At 41.5% G+C, this 20,636-nt stretch overlaps 2 protein-coding genes across 2 annotated transcripts in view; both read right to left on the bottom strand.

Annotated features, from left to right (window-relative positions):
• The window catches only part of ccdc78 (coiled-coil domain containing 78), a 45,003-nt gene extending 29,994 nt beyond the window's left edge, over positions 1-15,009 (bottom strand). The window contains exons 1-15 of the mRNA XM_049563727.1: positions 14,951-15,009; positions 14,675-14,812; positions 14,285-14,416; positions 12,632-12,718; positions 12,108-12,464; positions 11,526-11,576; positions 11,314-11,402; positions 10,970-11,048; positions 10,740-10,865; positions 10,454-10,650; positions 8,701-8,875; positions 8,025-8,068; positions 7,869-7,935; positions 7,665-7,765; positions 7,463-7,593 (exon numbers count right to left, since the gene is read on the bottom strand). Of these exons, the coding sequence (XP_049419684.1) occupies positions 7,506-7,593; positions 7,665-7,765; positions 7,869-7,935; positions 8,025-8,068; positions 8,701-8,875; positions 10,454-10,650; positions 10,740-10,865; positions 10,970-11,048; positions 11,314-11,402; positions 11,526-11,576; positions 12,108-12,464; positions 12,632-12,718; positions 14,285-14,416; positions 14,675-14,737 (1,656 nt within the window). The 5' untranslated portion in view covers positions 14,738-14,812; positions 14,951-15,009 and the 3' untranslated portion in view covers positions 7,463-7,505. The remainder of the gene's footprint in view (positions 1-7,462; positions 7,594-7,664; positions 7,766-7,868; positions 7,936-8,024; positions 8,069-8,700; positions 8,876-10,453; positions 10,651-10,739; positions 10,866-10,969; positions 11,049-11,313; positions 11,403-11,525; positions 11,577-12,107; positions 12,465-12,631; positions 12,719-14,284; positions 14,417-14,674; positions 14,813-14,950) is intronic.
• Positions 15,010-16,564: 1,555 nt separating this feature from the next.
• Positions 16,565-20,636, bottom strand: part of ift140 (intraflagellar transport 140 homolog (Chlamydomonas)) — a 30,564-nt gene continuing 26,492 nt past the window's right edge. Inside the window, exons 23-30 of the mRNA XM_049563173.1 lie at positions 19,767-19,910; positions 19,482-19,610; positions 19,116-19,298; positions 18,817-19,020; positions 18,338-18,550; positions 17,916-18,082; positions 17,659-17,800; positions 16,565-17,559 (exon numbers count right to left, since the gene is read on the bottom strand). Of these exons, the coding sequence (XP_049419130.1) occupies positions 17,380-17,559; positions 17,659-17,800; positions 17,916-18,082; positions 18,338-18,550; positions 18,817-19,020; positions 19,116-19,298; positions 19,482-19,610; positions 19,767-19,910 (1,362 nt within the window). The 3' untranslated portion in view covers positions 16,565-17,379. The remainder of the gene's footprint in view (positions 17,560-17,658; positions 17,801-17,915; positions 18,083-18,337; positions 18,551-18,816; positions 19,021-19,115; positions 19,299-19,481; positions 19,611-19,766; positions 19,911-20,636) is intronic.

The raw sequence follows: 20,636 nt of genomic DNA, 5'->3' as shown, positions 1-20,636 counted from the left end.
GAGCACTTTTCATGTTGGATCGAGTGAAAAGAAAAAGAAACAGAGAAACTTGTGAAGCCATTTATGCAGCAGACGTGCTGACAGTCAGGCGGCGTGTTTATATTCCAACAAAGTGCACTCACACATTGTGCATCAGCCCAGCCGCTGTGGCCCGTCTGATGTGTCAGAAGCTCCCGAGCCTTCCTCTCCCTTCGCTCTACGCTCATTCCAGGGGAACATGTGCGCTGGAATTCTCCCCCAATTAAGACAGGGATTAGCCAGGTCTGCTGTGGGAACCGGCTGAGTGTGGGAAAACAGAGGGTCTGTCCCTCTCTCCTTCCCTCACCGACACTCAGCCTCATTCTCACTCGCTCTTGTTCATCAAGCTGCCTCCCTCCCCTGTCTTTCTCACCCTTACTGTAACTCTTCCTCCTCCCTTTTCTCACCCTATATTGTCTTTCCTCAACACTCTCATTTTATACCTTTCAATTTGTCTCTCTGCAGCTCACTCTGTTTAAGCCCCACTTCCAAAAATCCATTTTCTGTTGTTCTCCCTCTCATCTTTATAATTATGCACACTGATCCCCTTTATTTTTTCTTCTTTTCATTCTTTTTTTCCTCCTCTTTCTTAGCCACCCAGAATCTCCATAGCTTTCAGTCCTGATTCTTCAAGGTTTTCTGAAGTGCACGGTTCTTCTGTGCTTCCCTCTCCTGCCCCTTCCCTCCTCCCTCTTAATGCCTCTCTAGCCTTCATACTGAAAGCTTGTCTGGGGGGATGGCTGGGGACTCTTAGCATGAATAGTCTGAGACTGTCAGACTGAGAGAGGGGGTCGAAAAGACAGCTCATCAGAAAAGAAAAGACAGGTGCCTCAGAAACAGTAACACTGCAGTGGCATTTTTGCATCAGCTACTTAATATCCATCTATTGTTGGTACATTATCTGCAACAACCTAAACATCAATCCGAGCTCATATCTGTGCCATGGGAGAATTCAAGAAACTACCCATAAACCTAAATTAGCATTAGCTACACATCCATGGGAACATCCTGGTTAAAGTTCGTCCTCACTTTTCCATTGTCACTACATTTCTTTCTCATGATCTGGCAATGCTCTCGCTATCACACCGGATTCCTCTCCCACTGCCTCCACATTCCTCGTACTCATTGTCACCTTTTCTTCCTCGTTCCCACTCTGCCTCTACTTTCCTTGCGTTCCCATAAATCCTCTCCCTGTGCACTCTTCCACACAAGGCTTGTCCGTTCCAATTATGGCAGGGCCGTCCAGCCCCCCGGCTCACACACACTCTGCACACACAGCCCGCTCTCATTAAGCCTGTATCAATTAGGCATTAACCTCCTAAAACAAAGGGCCTCTTGACGAGCGGCCCATCGCGGGCCATGTGAGGTACTTCCTCCGCATCGCTCCACCCTGCTTCCCATCCTCAGAACGACACATTCATGCAACCTCTTTCCCACTGTGCTGCTCTCAAAACAAAATCTGGGCCCAAGGCATCATCGACAAAAAAGAAGAGAGTAGAGAAAGTGAATGAGCATCACACATTTACTCACAGTTGTAATGTTGTGAGGTCAGGGTCTTCACATGAACCAGAATGCTAAAAACCAGTCACATTTTTTTAGGAATCTAACTCAACTTTCAGCCAATAACAAAGGTATTATAGTGTTAGTGGTTTTGTAAGATTGCTATAACTTATAATATCATGCAACATTTTCCTTCACAGTTCCGCAATCCTGACAATAGAGGGTTTTTTACTTAAAGCCCCTACAAGGAACTTTCATTTTGAGTTGATTTTGGCAACCCTGTGGACAAAAGCGGTAGTGTTTTGCCGGAATGAAGCCTACATTCCCATGAGCTCTAGCACGTATTGTCGTAAAGACGCTTACCTGGCTCGTGCACGTGTTTGTTTTGGGGATGAATGAAACAAGAAGACAGGAAAACTTTGCCCCCGCTCCTGTCGGGGATCCCAGCTCACCTCTGCCGCACCCCAGCTCCACCTCTCCGGCGTAAGCGCCACTGCCGCTGGGGTAAACGCAGCGGTTGGCTGGTAAGGCTGAAGGCCTGTTTGGCGAGCACTTCCACGGCTTCTTGGACTGAGTATGGAGCAGTGCCTCGCCTCTTTATTTCTCGGCACTTGCTGGACCCTGTCGACACCTGGCTGGTACCTGTCGTCGGCCCGGATGAGGTGTTCCAGCCCCACGGCCCCTGCTCTCCTCGTCCCCGCTGGCACGGGGTGAATCTGCGCAACCTGCGGCCTCTGTGTGTGGCTCCCTGGACAGCTAACGCCGTGGACCCGCCAGCTCCTGCCAGGATTGGGCTGGTAAATGCTAGATCGCTAGCGAACAAAACGTTTATCCTGAAGGATTTCCTGACTTCCCGAGGATTGGATTTTCTCTGTGTGACTAAGACGTGGCTGACTGTTGGTGAGTCCAGTGCTTTCACAGAACTTTTACCCGATGAGTGCTGCTATTTTAACTCCTCGCGGATGTCGGGTCGAGGAGGAGGAATAGCGACTGTTTATAAGAGTCACTATAAATGTAAGCAGCTAGGTAAGATGACGTGTGCTGTCTGAGTGCCGTAAATTGTTTCGTCCTGGAAGCGACCTGGGGCGGACCCGGAGACAGTTTCCTAAAGGTATGGATATACACTATATAGAAATAGCTTATCTTCACACCAATGGTCTCATTTGCTGTTGTAGGTCATGCGCAGACATCAGCAGAAACGAGAGACTTTTGCATATCCAGTTTAAAGTTTCTTGTAGCGGCTTTAATACGTTTTTTGATATTATTGTAAGTTTTTAGTCTAGGTTCAGGCAAATACTGAAGTTCAATGATGTTAACATTGTTGATAACCAATAGCTGCGCTCTGTCCAGCAGCAAATAGGAAGAAGCAAACCAGACAGCACACATGGAGACTTCAGAGAGTCACAAGAGTGTGAAGAAGTCTCGGTCTCTTGAGTTGTTTACTTTAGTTTAGTTTAGTTTATAAAGGATCCCCATTAGCTGGTACCGTAGTAACTAACTAGTCTTCCTGGGGTCCACAAAAAACATTGTGAAAAAGGAGTTAAAACTGGTGGAGTTGTGAAGTGAGTGAGTCCAAATATTTAATTTGGCATGTATCTGATCCACCAATCGGCACTTGTTCTTTTGAGATATCTTAATTTTCTAACACTCTGCCTCTCATTGCCACAGGTGTCCTTCCACTGAAATAGCACACCTAATTAAAGGAGGCTGGTAGCTAGTTGAGATGACAAAATCCAAAATGTAAAGTTGCAATGCAAATACAGTTTACGGATTGCCACTTTGACAATAATACAGTCGACTAATGATGCATTTATCTTGTGTTAAAGTTAGGTGTTTTTGCAGAGACATAAGGAATTTTTAATGTGTCACATTTCTTAAAGGTAAGTAGCTACCTAGCTACAAGCTACTAGTTTATAGTTATATAGTTATAGAAAGTCATAGAAACAAAACCCACATGCAGCGTGTCATTATAAAAAGCACATGGAGCACTGACACAAAGCGCTCCCCAGCACCCTGCCACTGTTTTTCTTCTGAAGGAAAATGCTGTGTGGACACAGGCCCGTCAGACTTTTGTCTTTTCACAGTCTTCTATGGTAAGCATAAGTCTCAAGTCACAAGTCAAGCTCCTAGGCAAGACAGTAAAATCCCAAGTCAAGTCCAAAGTCCTTAACTTTAAGTTTTGAATCCTAGCAAATCATAATGCACTCTTCACCAAATATGTTGCCATTTTAACAACAGCATAATAATATGTTGGATTTACAAAACTCACAAAAGCTTCACAAAATTTGTACTTTTTAAAACACGTTTGTTGAAGTTACTCGGCTGTTAAAGTAACGTTAGCTAAGCATTAGCTTTCTATGTGAGCATTAGCCAAGATGTGCCATCATTAGTACAACTTTTAAGCTCGAGCAAAGTTTGAAGTTGTTGCATCTCTGTCTGTAATTTTCGATCTGCACGTTTTGCATATTGCAGTTTGTTTTTTGTTGACCGCCACATTTTTTTTTTACATGAACGACATTATCTTTGCTGTCATTTTTTCCAAATGGTGCTCTAACATAACATTGCCTCTTCATGGTTCTCACCTGCAACTTGACTGGATGCTGTCGGATTAGTTCAAACAAAGTGAATATGAGGAATGAAATGATATGATTTGAGACACACATTTTAAGTAACTGGGGAAGGTATCAGGTATTTTCAAGTCAAAAGACTCAATTCCAATTGAGGCCACGAGTCACTGTTGTTAAAGTCCAAGTCAAGTTGCAAGTCTGTTTGACTGTTTTACAAAGTGGAGTTTGAAGCCACCAAATTCTTAAGTATAAGTCATGTGACTCAAGTCCACACCTCTGCTGTTACTGGACTGTGTTATTAGAAAAGCATAACACTGTATTGTGTAGGTTATAGTTTTAAAATCCCATATGAATAATTTAAAACGTTTGAGTTTTAAAAAGTCACAGCCAAGTATTTTATTTCACATTATATAAAAGGATCACATATTTTTGTTGCAGACCAAAAGGACAGAAAAAAACAATTACAACTACAGGTTTTGCTGAGTCCTTTTATGTGCCAGTATAGAATGAAATAAAACTGACGGTGTACATTGTTGTACATGAGCCCTTTACAGCAGAGGCAACACCTGCACACAATCACAGAATGCAAAGCAATAGTCCTTACATAAATGCTGTCTTTGTGAAGCTTATAATGCTTAGCTTTGATGAGACAGTCAGAAAGGAGTCAATGTCACTTGAAGGTAATTTATAAAGAAGTTAGTTATTTCAGATAGACTCCTGCTTAACGAGGAAATAACAAAACAGACCAGATCAAATGAAAGATAAAGGGACACTTCAGATGCTTACCGTAACAATCTGAGCCGCTCTGTGCCAAAAATAACCACTTTTAATGGACATACAGTGACGATTGCCCTGTGAGTGCCCTGTAATTGCCCTATGTGTCTTCACTGCCGCTTGTTTTAGCGGCTGCCAGCCGTTGCTGGCTCCCTCACTACTGTAACAGTTTCAAAAATTGTTGTTCACATCAGTGTCTTTGATCAATTTACACGCGGAAATAGGGTCCAGGTTGAAAAATGGTGAAGTTATCCTTTAAAAGGGCACTATACTGAAGGGTAACATTTTGTGATCATGCGCTTTCCTCCAAATAGCCTTTAAGTAAATTGATACAAAGTTCAGATTAATTGGCTGGATTGAACAGACGTATAAAGCACAAACAGCTTCTTACACAGATTACATGATGCTGTTGCTGCTGGTTTTCATATCATGTGCGTGAAACTGCTATAACATAATTGGTGCTAATGGTTTCCCTTGCTCCTCCTGAGCTGACATTTACCAGTTGAACAAGTTATATCTTATCACTCAATTACTGCATCACAGAAACTGATTAATCGTAGGTAGATTTTGGGGTTTGGGTGATAAATGCCACTGGATTTGTCTACATTTTGGTTGACAAAAGTGAAGAGCTCACTGTCATTATTAAGTCTTTTTTAATTAAGCAGATTTCAAACCAATCTCAGAAGCCACCAGATATCGATCTGACAATGATTTAGACCCTGGGAGCAATGGCCAAGATGTCAGGGGTTCCAGCATATAGTGCACTACATTGCAGATAAAAATAAAAGCTGATACAAAGGTAAATTGTCCTTGGACGATAGCTGATGGATTCTGAGATTGCATTTCGGCTGAGGCATTCCGCTTCATTTGCTCTCTACACGGACTGTTAACTTGCATACAACCAGAGCCTGCTCAAACGTGATTGGTCAATACTAAACAGGACTACAAACACAAACCACAACACGTCCGATACCAAACACTTTTCCCATTGCCTACAGATTCTGTATTTATACACACAGATATCTGTTTATAGGAACCATGTCACAATCTCGTGGTTGTTTTACTGAACCCAGTCGCTGCATGGCTGAGCACAGATGGTTCATATTATAATAAAAGCAGATGATATTACCAACCACTCCTTTTTTAGGGGACTTTTTTTTATACCATTTAAACAATATCTCTGTCATATTTCAACATTTCAACATTGTTGCAAAGCCATTATTAAAACTGAAGTTGTTTTTGATGGTGACATTTTTAGACCAGCTGAATCTATCTGCTATTATGATGAGTATTTACATCATAATAGTGACCACATACAGTGCTTGGTAAAAAGTTGTTCACAGTCCAAGAAGTGGTCGTTTTCCAAAATGCCTCAAGTTGGGAGGAAAGCTTGGCACTCCGCCTCAGGGGCCAGCTGTGGTGCACCAGACTTCAACTCCACTCTGAGCATTTGGAGTTTTACAATTTCTACTACTTATCTACTCTTCTTGTTTTTTGTTTACCCTGAGCACACATATTTGTACAATCTGTAGAAGCCTCTGCGGGCACATCGTCTTTCTGTCAATGAACAGAACCTGGTTTTGATTTTCCCACAGATCTGCCGGTGAGAGGAGTGGTCCCCAGCACCCAGCGCTTTGGCACAGTGACTATGTTGGCACAGGCCCAAGCTGAACACCCCCCACCCCCTTTCCCAGGGCCCTGGGAGTGTAATACATTACTAACAAAATCCCACTTCCCATTCCTCTCAAACTTTCACACCCCTGCTCCCTCCCTCCCACGGCTGGCATGCCCCCTGAAAAGGGGTTCAGGGTGACATACGTATGACTCCTTCTATGTCTGCTACTTTTCCCATCATTCCCCCAAGTGTTTTAGCTTCAACATTTCATCTTTTTTCAACGTAAGACTCAACATAAATCTTTAAACTAAACTTTTATAGTAGTTTTAAAGTACTTTTTAGAAATTTTTTTAAAGGTATGCCAACTATGGCACTGTGGCAGAAACCCAGCTACCAAAACACACCAGAAAAAAATGCAGACCCTTTCACTGTTAAAAGGATTTAAAGGGAATAGATGCCTATTCACTCCAACACTGAGGTTATAAATATGAACCCTCATTCTGGAAAAAGCCTGGCTTGTTTGCACCACGGTTCTCAGCACGGCATTGAGGGGAAAGTATTCACGGGCGTGTATGTGTCTGGGTAACATGTAATGACATTATTCTCACCAGGGTGACCCCTCATTGTCACTGCGCTTTCTTCTCCTGGGCTCGTGAAATTGACATAAGCTTTACAAACATTCCAGGCATTTTTTTCTCAAGGCAGGGATCTCTTTGGGGCCTTTCATAGTGAAAACCACCAGCATGAGCAGCACCACCTAGTGATGATGTAAGTGCACACACTGCATGTGTCCTCCAGCCAAAACGAGGTATTGAGTCAGATTTATAATTAGTGTCCACTTTAAAAGGAATCAGATGCTTTAAGTTGAATAAAACCAGCTTACAATTACTGGTGTGTGTGTGTGTGTGTATGATTTCAATTTAATAAATGTTTCAAACTATTTAATATACATGAGGCTTACCTTAAAGACTGTGCAATTTTAAATTACCTCGCAATATATGACTGGGCTTCCAATTTTGGGGCCACTTTTCTCAATGGAGCGATGAATTAGCACTTTGGGAACGCCCAGCCTGCTGTATCCCGTGCAGTCTGCAGAGATGTGAGATCTCCTCTTTATATCTGCAGGTAGAGAAAAGGCTCACTGTAAGAGTCTTCTATTATATGACTTACACATCTAGTGACTTCCTGACCTGCCCAAGTGGTTGTCAATATAGTCCTGCAACTCTGACACCTGCGCCTCTGCAACTGTTGCTCTGGTGATGAGAAGGGCGCGCTCCTTCTCAAAGCCCACCTGTTTGAGAAAAGGAAATGAGGTGAGTGAGGTTATAAAAGTTGTTTGGCGTGAGGGATTTAATTCGACAATCCAATTTTTAAAGGCTGAGAGTTTTGTTTACCAGTGTAGCCTCTGTCATCTCCCTCAGCTGTTTCCTTATGTCCGTCCAGGATTCCTCGCATGCCGGCCTGATAATGTTACATTTTTCATAACTTTTATGACACAATCCACAGCTGACCACATTCGTCATTTGGTAAAATGCAAAAATGACACTCACTCCTGATGGCTTAAATTCTGAATGGGCATTTTGAGGCCAGCCACCTGGAACAGTTAAGTCAGGGTGAAAGACATAAACACATAAATGTATGTAAAACAATAAGGCAATCTAAATGAGGAGATGGAGTGTGTGACATAAGCTGAATCTGAGCCAAATTATTTTGCTCCTAAAAAGTAGTCAGGTATTCTCTAATTATGGTTATGTCTTGTTTGTTTAATCTGTGCACAAACAGAAATGTAAAAACACCAACATCTGGTTTTATAGGATGTCACGTGCTTGAATATTTCTTGGCTGGGTGCAGTGACTTCATAGAGTCCCTGCTAGTTGAAAGTTGCTGCTCCACTAAGCAAATTAGCATATTTCCAAAATAGGCTAACGCTTTCTTTAAAAGCACGTCTAAAATAAACATTAACTGCTGACACTGCTTTGACAGTCACCATTAAAAACCGCCCAGTAAAGACTTAATAGCCACCCATCCATCAGTGCTTCTACATGATCTGCGTCAGTAAAGCCTTTTTGACGCCGTAGGACAAACTTTAAAGTCTTTTTTTTCAGTTAGCCGCTCCCAAAACAAATAAGGGAAGTATGGACACAAAGACAAATCCCCACAGACCAAATACAAGCAATCGCCAGACAAAACAAAAGCTTAAAAGAAACCATTTTTGTTTTGCGTTACCTGCTCCCGGGCCGCCTGGAGCTGACCCTCCAGCCTCGCTTTGTCCTGGCGAAGGTGCTGGAGCTCCTTCTCAGTTTCATCTCTGAGTTCAGTGGGCTCCAAACTGAAGTGGCCTTCTGGGGGTCCAGGGTTAAGACAACTGTCTGGTTCGGCCAAGATCTGCTCCCTCTGAACCCTAAATATCACAGTGTAGCAGTGTTTTATCCTACTAGATATTTGTGTGAAATGATGTCATCAGTAGTGTATGAATTCTTGAGTTATAGCCAAAAATGTGTTTTGTGATTTCACAGTGACCTTTGACCACTAAAATCTTATCAGTTCATTCTTGAGTCTAAGTGGACGTCTGTGCCAAATTTGAGGAAAAACCCTGAAGGTGTTCATGTGATTGGAACAAACAGACAACAGGAAAACATTAATCAAATTTCTAATCTTTGTTTCTAATTGCCAAAAATCTTTACCTCTTCAGGCCTCATCTAAGAAAGGAAAATCACTCACATGATGCGCAACTTCTTATGAAGGGTCACAAATCAACATGGTTTTGTATAAACATACAGCCAGCAGATCGAGCACAAAAAACTGTCCAGAAATACTACAAGGGATGATGAAACAGCCTCTGCAAAAGAGTGTACTCATGACTAAAGTAAATTTCTTAAGTTTGAATAATTTCTTCAAATAGAACAGTTCATTTTTAGGATTTGAACACTGTGATATTTCGAGGGAAAACTAAAACGTCAGATGTCAGGATGTCAGTGTTGATTTTGACCAATGAAAAGAGGTTGAGGATGAAGCAAGTGTGTGAAACTTCGCAAAGTAGAGGTAAGGCAAGCTGTTTTTCAAACAAGCAACATGTCACTTAGCCTGTTCACTGATGCACGGAGCAGGTTAGGACATCTTCACTGGGAAAAATTGTGTTAAGTTAGGAGGAGGTGTTAAGGGGTCATACGCAAAAGAGGTTGGAAACCACTGGTGTAGCAAGGTTTAGCAGCATGTTTATGGTATAGGTATAACCAGGCTAGACATTAGGAAATACAAGCAAGGGGACAACATTTTCAAAAGTGGGCCCCTCATCCACACCCAACAGGCAACAGGGAAGGGGGGGCAAATAAGATTTAGAGAAAAGGAAAATCAAACATTTACTTAGGAAATTACTGCAAAATATTAAATCATAAGATCAAATCAGGAGTGAACGAATTTTTTTTTTCTTAATTTTTTCATTGAATCTTGAGGCATCTTTAATCAAATATTGGTTGAATTGTATGCAGAACTCAAATAGTGGAAATAGTACATGACTGTCAACTGTCAGTTTTCCAGTAATACACAATTATGCAATTTCAAGACTGTTCAGGGACCCTAATGTGCAGAAATATTTAAATACACCGTGTTTTAAAAATGGGAATAATCCTTTTTCCCTTCAACAAAATTTAGCGTAACTGTGGAGCATTATTTGACCCCCTTTTCGACAAAATAGCATAACAAGATTACCAATGGATGCCTTAGGTCCCGTGGCTTAATATGATACCTGTGTCTTTATTGCAGCTTTAAAACTGAGCATAATACAGCAGTTTGTCTCTGCTCCTTTCATCATCTTCTTGTTCTCTCTGTGCTTTGACTTTTTTTAGGAGCTCCCGATTTTTGGTGGGGCATTCTGACTCAGCTAATCGGGCAGAGGGCATGGGTATAAACACTGAAACGCAGGACTTAAAAAGACACATATCCATGTCTTAAATAAGACTAAGCACACAGGAACTCCCACCTGTATGCAATAAGGAGAGCCTGATGGGTCTTGGTGACCTTCTGAAGTCTCTTCTTATACGAGCGAGCAGCAGAGGCGAGCTGTTCCTCCCTGACCCTGTGGGATGAGCGTACATCCTGGAGCATGCTGTCCACATGTGCCCTCATCTTGGAGGTGTCTGAGGGGCTTTTACTTTCTCCAAGTCCATCAATGTATTCCTGAATGAAAGACATACAGATGGATGTTGTGTTAGAGACATTGTCCCACATTTGTTTGTAGACATGCCTGTGTAGGCACTGCAACTCACAGCTAAGTCTTGTAAATAGTACACAAGCCTTGCTCGGTACTCCTCGTTCAGCTCTTTGACTTGAAGCTGCAGCTTTGAGTTCTCTTCTTCAACCTCCTTCACTTGGCTCTGGGAGCACATCAAGGCCTTGGACAGAAATGAGGCATAAACATGATTTGACACATTTCCGCCAAGTAAACATTAATGAAGATGTTGGGGGAAAGTTACTGTAAATCAGTATTCATGCTCACCGCACTCCGCTCAGATAGCTCCTGCTGGCTATTGCGGATCGCCCTCTTGTTCTCCTGCTGCTCTTTCCCCATCGCCACCCTGCTGACCAAACACAGGCTCCACATCAGCCACATCACAGCGACATTGCAAAGAGACCACATCACACACACACAGCAAAGAAAGCCACGGCGTAGAACAAAAAATCAAAGAGGCGACCACAGAGCAGATGCCAGTGGGATGAACTCTGGGGACGTGCATCCTGAGATGGGTTTGGCCGTTTGATGACTGGAAATGGAAAGATAATGATGTTTCATCTTAATTAAGCTTGTGCACGAGTAAATGACAAACATTTACTGGCCCTCACAGTCTCTGCTCCAGTTTCCTCTGCTGCACCTCGTAGCTGTTCTTCATTTTCTCCAGCATGGCTTTGATCTCATCTTGGTTTCCAAGTAGCTATGTGAGAGCATACGAACAAAAATGAATAGGCAAAGGAGGAAGTTGGTTTTACTGATGCCCGTAAAACATACGTGTTGGCCACTGATCCCAAGAGTAAATGTTTTGTATAAAAATACTTACAGTTTTTTCCATAGCTTTTTGCTCCTTGTCCAAAGCTGCCAGATCCTCAACCTGTCAATGCAATGATGTTATAAAATTGGAATAAATACTTGACTTACACCATGGCAAGCAAAGAGTGATGTTTTTTGAAGTCAAAAAGGAAAGCATTCATAAATGTGGCATTTAAAACAGTCAATTTCTTGCACAACCAAGGTTTTGCCTGTGAGTATAAAATGGGAAATGATGTGGGAAACAGCAGAGTTGTATACCCAAAGGTACCGTTCCAGTGGTTGCCTGAACTGTTTGGAGAAATGTGAGACAAATGATCCTCACTAGAAACATTTATTTTTTTCATTTTTTTTACATGGACAAGCACATGTTCTGCTTATGTTGGAGCTGAGTAACATTTTTTTTGGATAGCAAAAATTGGACTAACACGATCTGTGTTTGGTTTTTCAACAAAACTGAGTGGTTTCAGTAATGACAAATTCTATTTTGGTGTGGAAAACTAAAACAGAGGCCCCAAAGTTCCAGGAACTTTAAACTAGGGAACATGCCAATTCCAATTTGCATCTAAAGAGCGGTGAAGAATACCTGTCTCACCTTGACTCTGTTGTGTGACATGCGGCTGATCAAGGCCCGCACCCTGTCCAGCTCACTGTGCAGGCCCTGGGTGGTAGTCTTCACACTCTGCTGCTGCTCCTCCACCTGCCTGCGGAGGGCGTCCTGGGCCTGAGCCAATGCCAGCAGCTCAGCACTCAGCTCCTCACTCTGAACTAGTTCTTCATCCCGGGCCTTAGCCAGAGCACGGTAGTTCTTCTTCAGCGTGGTGTACTCCTCTGTCAGGTCTTGGCCGCTTTTTTCTCCCACTTTCAGACGAGCCTCAGCAGACTGGAGTTCTCTGAATAAAGTGTCTCGCTTCATTTCAAGCTCTGTTATTTCACCAGCTTGGTTCAATATCTAACAAGAGGGAATACAGTGTGGCACAGACAGCCTCGGTGAATCAGGATCACACTGAATATAGCCTTCATTTGTAGTGCTACAAACAACACATTTTACCCATGGCTTCATCAGGTTTGCTACATTTTACATACCTTACCAACTCATCACTTCAAGCACACCCTCACCTTGTTTTTCAGCTCAAACGTCTCTTCTTCAAACTGCTCTCTCATCTTGTTTGCCTGAATTTTCTCCTCCACAAGCTCCTTAGATATCTGAAAGATGAGAGGGGAACCAGGGATAGATTCCTGAACAGGCCTAGTGAGGGCAGGCCCAGGGACCCAAAGTGCCAGGGCCCCCCCTAGCCTTCACCTGCAAAATGTCACTTGAAGAGAAGCATACCGACCAGGGCGAGACTCATAATGACCACAAAGCGATGCAAAGGAACTGCAAAGAAACACAAAACTACAAAAACAAAGCAAGCACAAAGGGTTAGGTAACCCTAAACCCTAACCCTAACCCAAAAACAACAACAAAAAAGACACAAAATGACCTCAGACACAAAATAAGTATAAATAGGAGCAAAACAACCACAAAGAGACCCAAAACAACCAAAAAAAGACATAAAATGACCCCAAAGAGACACAAAATAACTACACAAAGGAGTAAAACAACCATAAAGAGACCCAAAACAACCCAAAAATACACAAAATGACCTCAAAGAGACACAAAATAACTTTAAAAAGGGTAAAACAACCACAAAAAGACCCAAAAACAACCATAAAATGACTGCAAAGAGACACAAAATAACTTTAAAAGGGGTAACGCAACCATAAAGAGACCCAAAACAACCAAAAAAGGCACAAAATTACCTCAAAGAGACATGAAATAACTATAAAAGGGGCAAAACAACCTCTAAGAGACCCAAAGCAACCAAAAAAAAGACACAAAATTACCTCAAAGAGACACAAAATAACTATAAACAGGGGTAAAACTACCACAAAGAGACCCCAAACAACCAAAAAAGACACAAAATTACCCCCAAAGAGATACAAAATAACTACAAAAAGGGGCAAAACAACCACTAAGAGACACAAAATGAACTCAAAGAGATAAGGCGAGGTGAGGCGAGGCAAATTAAGATAAGATAAGATAAGATAAGACAAGACAAGACAAACTTTATTGTCCCAAAGAGTATTTGTCTTGGGCAAAAAAGTGCTACACACTACTGCATACCATTTGAAACAGTTCCTTACCACAGGACAAACCAGATATAGTAGACAGCATGTTATCACATGAAATGGAACAAAAAATAAGGCTAAATACTGCACATACCCCATATTAAACAAAGCAAACTACAAGACAATAATACTACGAAATGCCTAAAAACATGTGATTGTGAGTTGTGCAAACTCAAGCACCCAAGCCTACCACTAAATTAAATCAACCTGCTGCTAAGCTCAGCAAGACGTTACTATTATGTGGGATTAAGTAGTTGTTTGTGCAGTAATGCAATAGATGTTGGGAGGAGGGAAAACATAAAACGGTTACTTTTGCATCTGCTGGTTCTCTAACATGTTCCCGGCAGAAATAGTTGTATTCAGTATGAAGAATGTGTGTCAGATCATTTAGACTCCTGTGTGCATGTCTTAGTGCAACAAAAAAGAGGCAAACTCTGTGTTTCTTGCTCCTATGCAGAGGAGATGATGGGGCTTTGCATAGCTGCACCCAGGGGCCTCATAATCTGCTCATGCCGGGAACACATTCTTCTGGTTTCATACAGAACATACATTAAATTCCTTTTCATTTAATCCCTGCTCAACACAGCTGATGAACTCTACCTTCAGTTTGTCCTCCTCACTCTGGACCAGCCTGCAGGACAGGTCTGTGTTGGAGCTGGCCAGGTGGCCCAGTCTGCTCTCCAGGTAGCCCACTTTGGTGAGGAGGCGGTCATTCTTGTCACGCAGCTGCAACTAAAGTGAGGTGAACAGAAACGGTTGGTACAATGAGGAGACAAAGGCGCAATATTCACTTTCCATGTTGGCTGTGTTGTAGCTACACCTCATGGACAGTTATGCTAACTACCTGAGTGCTCACTTGCCCCAGTAAACTAGCTTACCTCACAGACCAACTGACGTTACCTAGCTAAAAATGGCCTTGTTTAAGAGTAAAAAGTGCGTATAACCCGGTATAAACCCGCATATGAAGACTGACAAGTGTATTTTACTTACATTTTCTTCTGTCAGAGCTTGAAGTCGCTCCTGAAGTTCATTTGAAGTTACCTGTGTGTCCATCTTTATCCACTGTCAGCAGCAGCTCACTGTATCCACCAACAATAAGTTGCCATGGCTCGACAACAGAGACAAAACCTGTTGTAGACAACGGTTATTTTTAGTTTATTCCATTTTATATCGGAGATTAACAAGCTACCACTTTTTGCAGATACAAATGATACTGTAAATATTCAGAAATAAGTAAATTTAACGGTGTATTTGACTTTAACCAACCGTTGAGGATTAAAGCGTTACTTCCTTTGTGTTACATAAATAGGCTGTATGGAAACCACATACGCTTACATTAAAGGGATAGTTCAGATTTTTTTTTTTAAAGTGGGGTTGTATTGGTTACTTATCCATAGTTAGTGTATTACAAACAGTACATGTCAGTCAGCACATCCCCATTTGGGAGAAGCTGACTGGAGTCTGGCAAAGAAGCTAAGCAATGTATTGCTGTGGATGGGGTCCGCAACAAAACATATTAGCCACCTAAAAAAATCCCGCCTAAAAATATCAATATCAGTTTAAGTGCAGGTTATATTGAGAATATTTTCACCACTTTGTGTTTTTATCAGACAACCTGTTTACTCAGAGAAGCCGTTAACAGCTCCTAGCTACGCTCTCGTCAAAGCCACCACATGCCATTGACAAAAACATAATTTTAGCTCACTGAACACAGGAGTTTCTAGTCTACCGCTGCCTCAATCAGTTAGTTAATTTGTGTTATTGTGTAACTTTGGTGAATACTAGTTTACCCTTTTATACGCCAAAGTCACACAATAACACAAAAAGAATAACTGTTTGAGGCAGTGGTAGACCAGCAGCTCCTGTGTTCAGCATTGTTAAATCACTGTTTTTCTCATTGGAGTCTGGCTGGTTCACTTTCCCATTAGAAAATCACTGTCTGAAAGCAGTGAAAATATTCTCAGTATAGCATACACTTAATCTGATGATTATTCTAGGTGGGACGTTTTTTAGGTGGCTACAATATGTTTTGTTGCTAACCCTCCACAGCAGTAGCTCACTTAGCTCCCAGCCTGCTTCTCCATACTGGGGACCTGCCGACTGACATCTACTGTATGCAATGTACTGTCTATGGATAGGTACCTTAACAACCCCACTTTAAAAAATCTGAACTATCCCTTTAAATTATTGCTTAGATGTGATTTAGCCTTGATTGTTTCAACCTGGAAACCAACAAGGCCGGACCATGCCTTTCTAACTCTCCACTGAAATGTATTTGAGCCACTGCTTCTAACATTTACCAGGTTAGTAAATGTCTTTGAAAGCAGCGCCATCTTGTGGCTACAGTAGGAAACGACTAAGCTTGATGGGCTGGTATATCACTGTAACAGACCCAGTGCTGGAGGGTAACTAGTTACATGTAATCAAATGACAAATAAATGTAAATGTAATCAATACAGTTGCTAAGAAAAAAAGTAATTATATACAGTTCCCAATCAAAATGTTGGCGATTCCAAATTAGTTACATCCACATGTATTATTCTGGCAAAAAGTTTATATATAGAATATAACATTACTTGTGTTACTTTGCATCTGTTCGCCATGCAGGAATACCTTCTTTTGACATAGCCAATTTTCAGACATTTTTCAGTCTTATTGCATTTCTTAGAAATGTAATCAAATGTATTAAGTTACACTACTTTGATGAGGTAATTAAAATAGTTAGACTAATCATTACAATTTTTACAGAGCATCTGGTAGTACATTTTAAAAGTAACTTTCCCAACACTGGTGACAACACTGGCTTCATGTTATGGTTAAATAATGGGTATTGTCTCATACATACAATGCAGTTTAATTTTAAAAATATTTTATTATAGGAACTTTAACAATATATAGGAACAATAGTAGTGTAAAACACATAAATTCACGTGCTACGTAGAAATCGACTCACATGTTATCAAAAATAGCTGAAAAATTCTTTACAGAAATTTGACTTTTGACACAGAGGATACTTACATTTAATACATTAATTGAATACAAAATACATTGTACCAAATGATTGTAAACCTTATCATTAGATGTGGGGATAAATCTACAGCAAACATGTTAAATATAAAATTCAGATGAAAGGCAATAATCTGTGTTCAACATATAGTGAAGATTCAGTGGAATTTAGACAATCTAGTGTATATCTGAATACACGACCTCTACATTAGACTGAAATATTGTTTAAATTTATGTGAATATGACCATTAATATATCAAAACTATACAATTAGAGCCCCTTATGTTGATTCTTTGACTTCGTCCTCTATCACACTTTACAGTTGCACTTTAATATATTGCAGGTCACAATATTGGTTTATGAGGTAGGAGACACCCTGTCTTTAAGAGTGTGGAAGATTTTAAATAACCTCACGTGGTCTTGGTGTCACTTTTTCTCCTCTCGTCTCTTCTGTCTTTGCTCCACAGTGCTCGTCCATGTATGTGATAGACAAGTGCCCTCAGTTACAAGCAACTACTGTGCTCATTTCACCAATGTGACTTCTGTTGGTGACTCTGACGCCAACTGCACAGTCGTCTCCGGTCTCAAAAAGTGCACTCTTGCATATTCATGCCCTTGAAAATGCAGATTCTTGAATCCAAATACATGAAAATATATCATATCATTAAAAAATCGTAAGTAAGATTTCTTTAAGAGACATTTAAGTCTTCCTCCACTTCATCCTCCTCCTTCACATTGTGCCTGTGTTCACCACGCTCCATGGGTATACCCAACTCTTTCTGCAGGGCCTCTAGGCTGGCCTGGCTAACGTAGTACCTGACGTTCTGCGATGGCAAAAGCTTCTGGAGCTCCTCCAGCTTACGGTAGGCCTTGAGGAGAAAGATGGAAAGAAGAGCCATAAATCTGGAGACATTAACAATCAATCGTCATTTCAACTAATTAAAAAAGTAGGAAAACATGGTAGTCACCACTTGGTAGTTGGCTTGCTGACAGTGGTGTTCTACCAAGAATCCAAATGCATCGCCAATCCTGACCGCAGGGTCCAACTCAGGCTCCTCCAGCAAAGCTTCACATAACCGCACTGCCTCACCAGCATCCTCTGCATACAGCCTGCAGACAGAGGACAAAGGCAACTAAAAACACCTTCCACAACAAAGTGTCTGTTTCTGAAGGAAAAAAGATGGACTTATCAAGATGCAAAATAAAATGTGAGTTATATTCTTACCTGCGTGCGAGGACAAACTTCTTGATTAGTGTGACTCTGTGCTGCAGGTCAGCCAGTTTTACATCATGTTGTCCAGATGAAGAGTCCTTTGCTTTTGAGAGGCACTTGTAAGCCTCAGTCAAAGCGTCTAAAGCCTTTTCATAGTTCTGGTAATCATCAATCTCCACCTTAACAATGGTAAACAACAGCAGCAAAGAGAAACAGTTATTTGACAAATGTATTTTCTCTATTGCAACTATTATAAATGACATATCACCAGAAATAGAGGGGTAACAATTATCCAACAGAACAGGCTTATATGAGACCACAGCCTTTAATTTAACAGACTTCTTCCAAACTGCTTATTGTCAACTCACATCCAAACAAGCACTAACAACAAACACCACTAAATCAATGGATATTTTTATGACGTATTGCTCCACCTGAGCACAGGCTTCATAGAAGCCAGCCAGTAGGTCTGGTGCCCTGCCTTTGGTGTAGAAACCAATGATTGTCTTCAAGATCTCTGGATCCTTCCGCCAGTCCAGAGACTGGAGGTAGTTGGCGGCCATGATGAAAAGCTCCTTCTGGCGAGAAATAGTGGCGAAGAATACTATTTTCTCTGTGTCACCTGACTTGAGGAGTGCCCTCATGGCCTGTTGGGAAAAATAACCAACATTATTTAGGTTTAACACTGGCATATATGAACGTGCATCATATTTGTGTGTGTGAACTGCACATGTTGCTGATCAAGTTCATTTTTCTAAAGTGTACCTCTACTCTTCATTCAAGTGTATTTTTGAGCCAGTAATCTTCTTTTTATTTCACTTATTTTTGCCAAAGAAGCACCACCTGTCTTTTGATCATGAAAGACAGATTCTACCCACCCTTGTACAGCGTTTACTACACATAACAGCATTACCTTGAGCTTGTTGCCAGCCTGTGTGTATTTCTTCGTGGCTAAGTGATAATTGCCCTGACGCATGCAGCAGTCTGCTATCCTCTCCAGCAGCTCCTTTCGGGCCTCTTCAGACAAGTCTTTTGAATCAGTCACAGTCATTCTCTCTGCCAGCTCCTCTGTGATGGTCAAGCTTTGGGTCACACACAGCTCCAGGGCTTGATGATACTTTACATGTACACACAAATGAAAAGACACACATAAGAACGCAGATATGAACTGATATTTTCATGTATGGGTGATGATGTGTAACAAACAGGTACCTTCTTGGCTGCTACCAGTAACTCCACAGCCTTTTCATACTGGGAATGCGTGATGAAGAAGTCGGAGCAGCGTGCGAGGAGGGCTGGGTCAGAGTACTCATTTAGATCCTCAGCAATCAGCTGGAGTGCAGAGAACTGCTTGGTGGCAAAGGCCAGCTCCAGAGCTTTGGAGACGTAACCAGCCTACAGTGGAGAAATTAGAAAAAAGACATCATGCTGTAACAAAAAAAAAAAAAAAAAAAAAAAAAAAAAATCCTCTGGCTTCAAATATACAGCGCAATAATGCCCCCTTGTGGAGATATTTAGAATGCATCAACCTGAGCATAACCTCAGTTATTCAGAAAAAGCAGACATGTTGTGAGGGACCTTGTGGTAGAGTGAGACGGCTCGGTCCATGTGGGTGCCTTTCTCCTCGTAGTAACAGGCAGCCTCCATCATGTCCTCTGCGTTACTGAGCAGAGCCAGATTCATCAGCTGATCATCCAGACCATTCTCCTGTTCAGACAGGACACACACACATGAACAACTCACTGAGGGGAAGACTGAAGTGATGAATGAACAATCAGCATTTCTGCCAAAGAATATCATGAAAAAATAATTCATGAATACCTGTATGTTGGGTATTCAGAGTACACAGTTCCAGTGCTTTACCTTACAAAGTCGTATGGCATTGTTGTAGGCCTGGGCTCGTGTGTAGAAGTGGACAGCCTGTCTGATATCATCATGGCCCTCATAGTGTCTGGCCAGGTGGTATGATGCTGCCCTGTCACCTGTGTCATTGGCTATCTCAGATGCCTGGTAAAAGACATGAATACATATTCTCACATTTATGGACAGCACAGTATATCAATATTACTACTGGATGTTTATCAGCACAATATGTACCTAAGCTGCCAAACAAAGGCAAAAGAATGACTTTTTGTTGTTTTTGGAACAATAAAGACCTGCTCTTTCATATAAACAAATATCCTGTGTTGCTTTTTGCTGAAAAAAAGCAGGTTGTGTTTGCTTTACTTAAAGGAGCAGTGTGTGGATTTTGTGACATCTGGAGATGAGGATTGCAGATTGCAATCAGATGAAACTTCTTCCATGTGCCAAGTGTGAACTCCCAGTTAGGATTCCTTCAATGTTCATTGTTCAAGAGGGGTTTTTTTTCTTTATTGTGAGCCGAATTATCCACAGAGGTCTCGTCCTCTCCAATACAAACTTACCAGGCGATTAACACCTGTAAAAACACTAAATAAAGCTGTTTCACATGTTTCTTCAACACTGTTCCGCTCATTACAGACAGGCTGCTAGCCAAGCACCTGCTGATGTGTGCTCACCTTTTTTCTCTGATAATTTAAGATCCAGATATTCAGGAGGTTTTTACCGAGAGCCGAATTTTCCGCAGAAGTCTCCTCCTATTCTGACAAATGGACCCAGTGATTTAAACCAGTAAAAACACTGAATAAATCAGTTTCACATTAAAAATCAGTGTTTTTCCAATGGTGTTCAGCTTGTTGCAGAGAGGCTGCTAAA

This window comes from Epinephelus fuscoguttatus, linkage group LG20 (assembly GCF_011397635.1).
Source record: "Epinephelus fuscoguttatus linkage group LG20, E.fuscoguttatus.final_Chr_v1".
In the NCBI taxonomy this organism is placed as follows: domain Eukaryota; kingdom Metazoa; phylum Chordata; class Actinopteri; order Perciformes; family Serranidae; genus Epinephelus; species Epinephelus fuscoguttatus.
The sequence above is the reverse complement of the archived record's forward strand: the minus strand, read 5'-3'. Positions and strand labels throughout refer to the sequence as shown.